Source organism: Moschus berezovskii, chromosome 27 (assembly GCF_049115385.1).
Source record: "Moschus berezovskii isolate FMDL1 chromosome 27, NW_MosBer_1.0, whole genome shotgun sequence".
Lineage (NCBI taxonomy): Eukaryota > Metazoa > Chordata > Mammalia > Artiodactyla > Moschidae > Moschus > Moschus berezovskii.
Window position 1 is genome coordinate 20,996,265 of NC_142486.1, and position 11,005 is coordinate 21,007,269.

At 45.4% G+C, this 11,005-nt stretch overlaps 1 protein-coding gene across 1 annotated transcript in view; it reads left to right on the forward strand.

Annotated features, from left to right (window-relative positions):
- Positions 1-9,558, forward strand: part of GGA2 (golgi associated, gamma adaptin ear containing, ARF binding protein 2) — a 29,872-nt gene extending 20,314 nt beyond the window's left edge. The window contains exons 11-17 of the mRNA XM_055409679.2: positions 155-274; positions 566-594; positions 1,006-1,139; positions 2,957-3,114; positions 6,257-6,426; positions 7,860-7,970; positions 8,469-9,558. Coding sequence (XP_055265654.2) covers positions 155-274; positions 566-594; positions 1,006-1,139; positions 2,957-3,114; positions 6,257-6,426; positions 7,860-7,970; positions 8,469-8,579 — 833 coding nt within the window. The 3' untranslated portion in view covers positions 8,580-9,558. The remainder of the gene's footprint in view (positions 1-154; positions 275-565; positions 595-1,005; positions 1,140-2,956; positions 3,115-6,256; positions 6,427-7,859; positions 7,971-8,468) is intronic.
- Positions 9,559-11,005: the final 1,447 nt, after the last annotated feature.

Genomic DNA, 11,005 nt, shown 5'->3' on the forward strand with positions numbered 1-11,005 from the left:
CAGATGCCACTCAAGGCTGAGTCAAGCCAATCAGCAGCAGTGGAACGTTCTTCAGGGATGTGCTAAGGGGGAACCGTGTGATGTCTTTTGATTAGGACGAGGCCTGAGGGAAGTGGAGCTTTCACTCATATTTATTTTCCTGTCTGTTTTCTAGTCTTTCAGAATCCAACAGGCTGCATGAAGAACTGCCCCCTGATTGACTTGGAGGACAGTGGGTCTGAGCAGGCTGGGGCTGTGACGCCGTCTTTACTGCATCAGGACCTGGCAGCCTTAGGTAAGGGTGGTATCTAGGGGGAGCCGGCACAGAGTGGTCCTGACTCCCAGGGAGAGAGTAAGCCCATTCCCCTTGGGGAGTGTGTGCCTGTTTTTAGAAAGAATTGGTTTATACTGGGAAGTTCAGAGAGGTTTTCCTTGTTCCCAGTCTCAGATTTGCCATGAATGAGTTGAATGAGTTCCGGTAATTTACTCTGTCTAGGCTTTCTGCGTGTTCTGGAAAGGATGGCATTAGTCCCCAGCTTGTATCAGGTAGAGTTACTGATGTGCATCTCCACTCTGTTCCTTGCAGGAATCAGTGATGCCCCAGTTACCAGCAAGGTAAGGAGGCTCTTCCTGGGGGCTGGAGAGGAGAGGGGATGTCCCTCAAACCTGCCTTCGTGAAGGCAGCACTGCCCAGGGGAGGGTGGAGGGTGACAGCACAGCCTGGGGGCTCTTGTGGACTCGGAGGTCCAAAGCCTGTTCCTCCCTTCCACTGTCTGGCTTGAACCCCTGGAGGGAGACGTGTTTCTGCTCTCCTTGTATCCCTGCCCTCTTCCGTTGTATCCAGACTCTTGCTTACCAAAGGTCTGCTCAAGAGTCACGCCCTCTCGCCCGTTCTCCACCTGCCCTAGGAGACATGGTTAGCCTGCTCTGCAGTGGCTTTGGGGTCAGGAGAGCTGTGCCCTGGTGTCACCACGGCTCACAGTCATCCATACGCTGGCCTTACTTTAGCCATTCCTGGTTTGACAGGTTGCAGGTCAGAGTTGCTGTCAGGAAAAGAAGAACCCCACCACCAGCACACTGCCAGCTGGTGGTGCTCAGAGCCCTTCTGCAGAAAGGAACTTGCTGGACCTCCTCTCCCCACAGCCGCCTCTGGGACCTCTGTGAGTGTTGTGGGCAGGGGGCTGAGAAGAGTGGCTGCTGTGAGCAGCTGGCCGGACTGCCGCTCTCCCTGAAGGGCTGCACTGTGTGCCGCCCCTTTAACTCCCCATCCATCCCAAGTCAGGAGAACACACATTTTGGCCAGGACCTCTGGAAAGGGGTTTCAGGAGTAACATCAGCGGTAGCTTATGATGATGTTTTTGGTCTTTATAGGTTGGTTTTCTGGTTTCCTGATTTCACTGTAGTTTGAAGCAATGTTTGATCACTAGAGAAATAGATCATATAGAAAATCCTAAATACTGTTCCCTAAAGATGAGGTTCGGAGAACGCAGTGGCAACCTACTCCAGTACTCTTGCCTGGAAAATCCCATGGACGGAGGAGCCTGGTAGGCTGCAGTCCATGGGGTTGCTAAGAGTTGGACATGACTGAGCGACTTCACTTTCACTTTTTGCTTTCATGCATTGGAGAAGGAAATGGCAACCCACTCCAGTGTTCTTGCCTGGGGAATCCCAGGGACAGGGGAGCCTGCCTGATGGGCTGCCGTCTATGGGGTCGCACAGAGTCGGACATGACTGAAGCAACTTAGCAGCAGCAGCAGCAAAGACGAGGTTGAATGCTCCTTCTTTGCTTTTTTCCTGCACATATAGTAATATGTGGCTTGTTTTACACAAGTGAGGTTATAATTGACAGATTGTACTATGCTGTGGGGTTTTTTTTTAACTTTTTAAAAATAATTTTATTTTTGGCTGAGCTGGGTCTTTGTTGCTGCTCTGGTTTTTCTCTAGTTGCAGCGAGTGGGGGCTCCTCTCTAGTTGCAGTGCATAGGTTTCTTGTGGTGGCTTCTCTTATTGCTGAGCATGGGCCCTAGGGCGTGAAGGCAGGTAGATTCTTTACCACTGAGTCGCGAGGGAAACCCCACTGTGGATTTTTATATCACACATCTTTGATGCGTTTTCATCAGTTTATGTCAATTAGCCTCATTCTGATAGTTAAATACTAATTCATATACATATAATGTATACTTAGTCATTTCCCTCTTGCGGATATTTACGTAACTTCCAGTGTGGAGGCACTTGGAGAGTTTCTGTAGTACAGATTTATATAAATAGAGGTGCTCTAAGGTATGAATGTAAATACATTTTCATGGATCCTATCCCTCTGCCTCTGGCAAGGCTGGAGCACTTTGCCTTCCCCAGACAGCTCCCTGAGAGCCTGTGTCCCTGGCTGAGACCTCCAAACCAGGTGTAGATGGAGCTCTGCCGGGAGGTCATTCTTGTTTATATCTAGCGGATTTCTTCATAGTTTGCTCTTTATAACTGCTTGACATTCTAATTTTAGTGGGTTACTTCTGTCTGGACTTAGGTTTTTCCAAAAATGTTTTTGATTTGTGTTCCAAAGGGACAGAATCATGAAGTATGAATGATGTGGCCAGTGTAACATGTGCTCTCATCTTCCTAGCTTAGGTCACTCTGGTGATCATGTATGGGAAACGTCATCTCACCAAGTTGCTTGTTGTCAGGGACTGCCTGGTAACATTGGTTTATTGGATTCTTATTGTGTGTGCACAGATACACTTCATACACTTTGTCATTTAATTCTTATTATAACCCTATGAGGTAGACATTAAAATGTCTCCATTTTGCAGATAAGAAAACCGAGGCATGGGTTAGATTACTTTTCTAAACTCATATACCCTGAAAATATGTACATACACGTAGGCACACACATTTATATTTATTTTTTCCCTTGTTCTTCAGAAAGTCTAATCAGATTCCCAGATTTCTCTACAGTTTTTCCAGTCTTATTATTTCTTTGCAGGAATTATATTCCACAGAAAAGTATCCCCAAGGAAGTACCACCAGGTACCAAGTCCTCTCCAGGTTGGTCCTGGGAGGCCGGCCCGTTGGCTCCTTCCCCATCTTCCCAGAACACTCCACTGGCACAAGTGTTTGTCCCTTTGGAGTCTGTTAAGCCCAGTAAGTACAGTTTCAGTCTTTTTTCCCTCTCTGTTAGACACCCAGCTTTATTCACTCTGGATTGATAGGAGTGGCTCTTAAACATGGGGGTTTATACTGTTTTATATTCTGCTTTATTTACTATTGTTTCATGCCCTTAATCTTCAAAATCTTGCCTCCAGGCAAAGGATAAGGCAGGTGGCTTCATGGTCTCTTTGCTGATATTTTTCTTAGTTTTCTGTCATGGGGTTGACTCTGAAGCATATTGGCAAGCAGAATTTAATTAGGGTTCTTGAGTCCACATAGGGACGTGATCTTCATTTGGAATTCAGGAAGGGAATGTTCAGTGTGACCTGAGATAAATAAGAAGAGCTGGAATTAAAAGGAAAGGAAGAATTTGACTGGTGAGCCTCTTCCACTAAGTATCCTCATTAAAGCAGGATATCAGTTAAAGTAGATATTAACCTCCCTTATTACAAAGGGAAGGAGACTGAAGGCCCAGCTAAATAAGGTGACTACCTGTGGTCAGCACCCTGATATGTGAGCAGGAAACAGCTGAGATCAGGTTTAGGGCCTGGGACCCTTCCTGGGGCACAGAGCCCCCTTGTGGCTCAGTGTGGTGAACTCAGATTGCCTTGGAGCCAGGCAGAGCTAGTAAAGTCAGCAGTGGGGGCCCTTTGCGTTCTTAATTTTTATTTTAAACATAGTAAATGTTAAGTATTAATTTCCTAGTTTTGATCGTTATATGGTGGTTATATATAATGTTAATATTTGGAGAAGCTAAGTGAAAGGAAATAGATGGGGAAAGAGTGGAAACAGTGTCAGACTTTATTTTTTTGGGCTCCAAAATCACTGCAGATGCTGATTGAAGCCAGGAAATTAAAAGACGCTTACTCCTTGGAAGGAAAGTTATGACCAACCTAGATAGCATATTAAAAAGCAGAGACATTACTTTGCCAACAAAGGTCTGTCTAGTCAAGGCTATGGTTTTTTCTGTGGTCATGTATGGATGTGAGAGTTGGACTGTGAAGAAAGCTGATCGCCGAAGAATTGATGCTTTTGAACTGTGGTGCTGGAGAAGACTCGTGAGAGTCCCTTATACTGCAAGGAGATCCAACCAGTCCATTCTAAAGGAGATCAATCCTGGGTGTTCATTGGAAGGACTTATGCTAAAGCTGAAACTCCAATACTTTGGCCACCTCATGCACGAGTTGACTCACTGGAAAAGAGTCTGATGCTGGGAAGGATTGGGGGTGGGAGGAGACAGGGACGACAGAGGATGAGATGGCTGGATGGCATCACCGACTCGATGGACATGAGTTTGAGTGAACTCTGGGAGTTGGTGATGGACAGGGAGGCCTGGTGTGCTGTGATTCATGGGGTCGCGGAGAGTCGGACACGACTGAGCGACTGAACTGAACTGAAGTGAAAGGTATAGGGGAATTCTTTTATGTTTTTGTAAGTTTTTTAAAATAATTTGTATTGGAGTATAGTGGAGTATAGTTGATTTACAGTGTTGTGTTAGTTTCTGCTATATGGCAAAATGGGTCATATATATATATATATATACACACACACACATATAGCTCCATTCTTCCTTAGATTCTTTCCCCATATACCCTAACTTTTAATAAATCTAAAATTATTAAAAAAACAAAAAAGTGTTCAATATAGTTTTAGAAAAAATAAAGAGAACATAAAGTTAAAATCATCTGTATCATTACCACCCGGAGATGGAAATTTTGTTAATATCTTGATGTATTTTCTTGTCTTATCCATTTACATGTATTTTAAAAATTGGTACCATAGTATGTATACTGTTTTATATCCATAAATTCATACCTGTGCCACTAACATGTACTGTAACTCATTTATTCAATTTCTTTCTGAAGGATAATTTGTTTCCAGTTGTTTACTGTTTAAACAGCATTATAGTGAACAAGTCACTGCAATAAATGGAGACCTATTTTTAAAAGTTTCCTGGTTATTTCATTAGGAAATATACTTAAGAAATGCTGGGTTTAAAATTTTGACCTTCACTACCAAGTTGCCTTATAGAAAGTTTGACGTTTGCCCATAACCTCACCACCATAACCTTGTGAATATTTTCAGTCTTAAATCTTTGGCAGTTTCATTGTTAAAGTATGTTTTTGTAATGTGCATTTTGATAAGTGGTATTTGGCATGAGATAAGGATTTTCGTCAAATTTTTTACCAGATGGTTAGCCATTTATCTACCACTTACTGAATTAGCCGATGATTTTCAAAAATACTCTCTTGACATGTTAAATTCTCAGGTTTGGGTCTGTTTTACTTGCCATTTTGGATTGCAGTTTTGTCCTTATCTGAGTATCTGTTCATGCAGATAGCTCTACTCCCCCTCCTTTTCTTATAGTTAGTCTCATCTATCTTTTTCCCCCCTTTATTTCAAAGAAATAATTTTGAAATTATTTCTTAGTTAAATTAGGACGATCCCTTTAGCATTTCCAAGACCTGATTAATTTGAAAAGATCTGCTGTCTTTACTGTTTTGTCAAATTAAATATAAGAGATGTTGTATGTGTATATTGTCATACAAAAACGACCAGAAGGATATAGGCCCAGGTGTTAGCGGTGCTTATGTCTGGGGAGTGGTAAAGGTGTTTTCTGTTTCTTCCTTTGTGAGATCCTGTATTTTTTGTGGTGTTCACACATTATCTTTTAATATTTATTTACTTGGCTTTTCCTGATCTTAGTTGTGGCATATGGCCTGCGGGATCTTTTTTCTTTTGTTTAAGTTGCAGCATATGAGATCTAGATCTCTGACTAGGGATCGAACCCACGCCTCCCACATTGGGAGCATGGGCTCTTAGCCACTGGATCACCAGGGAAGTCCCCATCTGTTATTTTAGTCATAATCATTTCTTGCTCAAAAAAATTATTAAAAAAAATTTTTTTTAACTGGTAATGGATGGTTGGGTGGTGGGGGAGAGATCAGTTTGGAATGTCAGAGGAGTCCACTGGAGCTAATGAGGACTTGGGTTATGGTGGTGCAGAGGGTTGAGCCCAGGAGCTGTGCTGAGTGGAGCAGAGGAGGACTTGGTGACAGGTGCGCGTTTCTTATGGCTGCTCTTCACGGGAGATTGTCATCGCACTAATCCTCTCGGTTGGGTCTTTCTCTGCCAGGCAGCCTGCCCCCTCTTATCGTGTATGACCGGAATGGATTCCGAATTCTGCTCCACTTTTCTCAGACTGGAGCCCCCGGCCACCCAGAGGTGCAGGTGCTCCTGTTGACCATGATGAGCACTGCCACCCAGCCTGTCTGGGACATCATGTTTCAAGTGGCTGTGCCAAAGGTGAGTCAGCGGCTGGCCCGCTCCCTGGAATTCTTCAATAAAGGCTGTCATTTTTGAGCATCAGGTCCTTTGTGGGGACATTATCTATGAGATGGAAAGGTCAGAGCCTTCACTTAAAGTAGACTAAGATAAGACGGGAATTTTGTTGGCTCAGTTAACTGGGGATTCCTGAATGTGTACCTTCACAGATGGCTGGACTCGGGTAGGTTTGTAAACAGTTCCTTAACAGTCTGTCACTTTCCCTCTCTTGACTTTGTTTTTCCCTTCTGGAGCCTGTTCTCTCACAGTCTCCACAAAGCAGGAAAGTGGCCGCCAGCAGCTCCAGAGTTACATGGGCCTTAACTCTTTTTATCTCAAAATAAACTGCCGGCATGAGGCATTGCATATGGATTACCCAAGGAAGGGCTGAGACCGGCCTTGTTGACGTTACTGGTGTACCTTGGGTCAGTAACTCGTGTTCAGGGATGTGAGACACTCTGGCCAAGTAGGATATCACATTCCCTTTCTCAAGGGAAGTCAGTCCCCACAGGTTAACAGCCAGACTAGAATCACAAGAAATGGGCAAGAGGCCTGTCCTGAAAGAAAGGATTCAAGGCAGACAAAAATTGTGCATTTTCTTTTTTTTTTAAGGTTTGCTTTTATTTTATTGTTATTTTTTAACTTATTTATGGCTGCGCTGGGTCTTTGTTGCTCCACGTGGGCCTTCTCCAGTTGTGACAAGTGGGGACTAGTCTCTCTTTTTTTTAACTTTTGATTTTGTATTGGGGTATAGCAGCTTAACAATGTTGTGATAGTTTCAGGTGGACAGCGAAGGGACTCAGCCATACATATGCATGATGTATTCTCCTCTAAACCGCCCTTCCATCCAGGCTGGCAGGGTCTGCTTTCCAGCTGCAGTATTTGGGCTTCTCATTACCGCGCCTTCTCTTGTTATGGAGCTGGGGCTCTAGAGCACTGGCTCAGTAGTGTTGGCAAATGGGCTTAGTTGTTCCCTGCGTTGGCACTGCAATGGCAGGTGGATTCTTTACCACTAAGCCACCAGGGACGCCCCAAACTATGTACTTTCTAATACTCATGGTAATTTTGTAGGGCATGGACTCTCATTACCTCTCTCTGACAAGTTATCAATCCAGGGTTCAGAAAGGTTAAGTATTTTGCCCAGAGTCGCAGAGCTAGGAAGAGGCAGAGTTAGAATTCAGTGCAGGATGTGCTGTCTTTCTTCATGCTGCCTCTCAGAAGCTGACCTTTGACCACACAAGTACAGATACACTTTCTATATATCTGTACAGATATACAGGTGGGGTGGGAGGGTCTTCTGGATTCTTTTAGTCATTGGTGGGGTGGAGGCCAAGCTCTCCTGTTCACCACATCTCCCTCATTAATGCTGTAGTTTGTTAGGAATGAGTCATATGTTGGATTTCTCCCCCCGATAGTCAATGAGAGTGAAACTGCAGCCAGCGTCCAGCTCTAAGCTTCCTGCTTTCAGTCCTTTGACGCCTCCAGCTGTGATCTCTCAGATGCTGCTGCTGGACAATCCACACAAAGTACGTTCTGGTATCTGTTCTAGAACAGAAATGGGGGCCTTTGAACTCTAGGGAGGCAGCCTGGCAGGTGGAGAGAACTGTATTGAGGTCTTAGTTTGGTTGGGATGCTGGTGGAATGTCCCTTGCTGGAGTCTGTTTTCCTTTGGGGCTGATTGGAAGATCTGTGACCAGATTGTCATAGCTGTGGACCAAGGGAGTGGTCCACATACTCTTTAGCTCCATGGAATCCTCTGGAAAGGTGAGGCCAGCCTGTCATCTTAGCTGGTCTCCACCTCAGGGCTGCTAAAGTATAGGAAGACAGCTCTTCCTGGCTCCCCCCATGTTTGTAGTCCCAGGGGGTTGAGACCAGGGTATGCCTGTCACACAGGCATACCTTGCTTGGGTGGAGTTAACATACACATGTTGTTACTTGGTGACTACTGGGTGGGTAAAGGCTTTGACTCTGGGCCCATCTCTCTGTCACTCCCCACTAATTTAAGGTCTTTTATCTTTGCCTAGGAGCCCATCCGGTTACGGTATAAGCTGACATTCAACCAGGGTGGACAGCCTTTCAGCGAAGTAGGAGAAGTGAAAGACTTTCCCGACCTGGCAGTCTTGGGTGCAGCCTGACTCCTCCCAGGACAGATCTGCCATTCAAGCTTAGGCCAATGTTCCTTTTGCTGTCTAGATAGGACTGATCATGGTGATTTAGTGCAGAGTGCCAAGAGTTCTGTCCTGACATCAGGCTCTGGATGCCAGCCTCTGACTTATTCTGCAAATGTGTGTGTGTGTGTGTTGCCAAGGGGCTGACGGGGAGGGATGAAGGCAGTGTGGGAAATGCTAAAACATTTCTGATAACCATCTGCTACGGTCATGTCTGGTTTTGCATGTTGGTGGACACTGATGTCCCTGCCCCAGGTTGGAGGTTTTATAAGCCAAAGTTGTCACTGCTGTTTTCCATGTAGTATTACCTTTTCATTCATCCACTCTGTGCCTTGTCAGCCTCTGAAAGTCTTGGTTGCTCCCAGGCTGCTGTTCTCAGGGACCCATAAGGGACCTGGTTGGTTCTTGGGGCAGAGTGTCTTCTGGGATGCTCTCTTCCAAGAAGGACCTCGTCTCCATTTCCATGAGCAAATGCTGCTTACATGTGTCCAGGAAGGTCTTCTAAATGGAATGCTTGTTGCACTGTGTCCTAGGCGAGGGGTTGCCACTGGACCAGAGGACCGTGCTTGGTGGGCCAGTCATGTCCTTTACCACTGTGCCTTAGAATCGCCCGTAGATGGACCCTTCAGGGCAGAGGGGAAAGCAGATCCCAGGCCTTTTTCAGGCCTCAGGTTCCATGGGCTGGGCAGCCTGTCTGGACCCTTCCTCAGGACCCTCATCTCCATCCTCCTCCTCTTTCTCTGCAACCATATATCCCGAACTCTTTGATGGTGACACCATGCCAGTCATTGTAAGTCATAACTGACAGGTTCACCCTGGTCTGTTGACTTCACAATCCATGGTGAAGAACTGTGATGCAAATGAGATACGAAAAGAGTTCAGCAATGATTCAGGTGATGACTAAATCTAGAAAGTCATTATTGAATAAATACCTGTGTAACAAATATACTTTGTGGAGTTTTGAGTAAGTAGGAGATGCAGTGCCCGTTGCATTTGGAGATGATAGGCTTGAAGGGATCGCTCATCTGTTGACGTGAGGAAGACTTCCTGAGGAATGTGGAACCTTAAGAACTCTTTCAGGGAAGAGAAGCCCTGAAGATCTGAATGAAGCTGAAAGAGATGGATTTTTGTTACAGTCATGGTGTGAAAGGAAAATTCCAGGCTTGTAATCAGTTACTCCTTAGCACCTACTATGTGCTAGGCATTTGTGCATGTTTTCCAAGTCCTGCTTGGCCTGGTGAGGGAAGAGAGCTAAGCCTGGCTGGGGTGGCCCGATGTAGGGTATGAGATCTGAGCAGCTCACCTGTCTGGGCAGGATTCCACCTCAGAAACTACATGGCTTTTGGGGGGGATCTTTGTCACAAAATTGGGTACTTTGTAGTCTGATCTTTTACTTCCTGCATTTAACTGAAAATCTGCCAAGACTATGTTGCGGATGGGAGCTGTAAAAAAAAATCAAGGTATGCTTGATGTGAAAACTCAAAACAGGTAAGTGATGGGGTGATTTCTTCATTTGTCATAACTCATAAGATTCTTTTGACTCTTAAGTCTTGTGTTCAGATATTCTTTAGAGCCTTTATAGGCTCAAGTTTATTTCATAAAGTCTTCTAGGGTGCCTATTGTAAAGACGATGCCTGGCTATGAAGAACTTCCATCCAAAATGGGTAAATGAGACTGATACATGAAAAGACCTTTATCCCATAGTTAAAAGGTAGAGTCTCTGTGTGTGAACATACATCTGTTAGCTAGGAGACAGCTTGCCAGTGGTTCTCTGCTTGGGTGGAGTTGGACAGGGCCAGGGGGTGGGGGGTGGGTGTCCTGGAAGAGGCCATCAGTGCCTTCTAATTCTGAAGTTCAGTGATCACGTAAGATGCAATCCTTATCCTTTATTCACTCAACTAGTAATTGACTAGCTGCTGTGAGCCAGGCCCATCGTAGGCGCTGCAGACAAAGCAGTGATAGAAGGTCCCTGACTTTGTGGGTCTTCTGTTCTGATGGGGGATCCATCACGTGTCTGGTGGAGGTTTGGCACTGATGACCCCGCATTTTCCCCTCTCCTGAACTCCTCCTCCCAGGATTCTGCTCATCCCTGTCTCTCGGCCTACCTCTGACTGTTCCTCTTCGTCTTTCCTTTAAATGTGTTGCCAGAGGATTTAGTCCTGAGGGCTCTTGTAAGCGTTCTGGGCAGTTCACCACTAGGTGGGTGGTGGACTTCTTGCTGACGTCAGGTCCGTATTTCGAGCCGCCTAGTGGATGTCTGTCTGGAGGTTCCCACTGTTGTCTCCAAGTGCTTAAAATGGAACACAGCTGCCTCCCTCTCGTTCTGTTCGTTTATTTGAAAACACCTTTCTAAGCCTTCATGGATCCTTGATGCCTGCTTCATCTCCATCCCC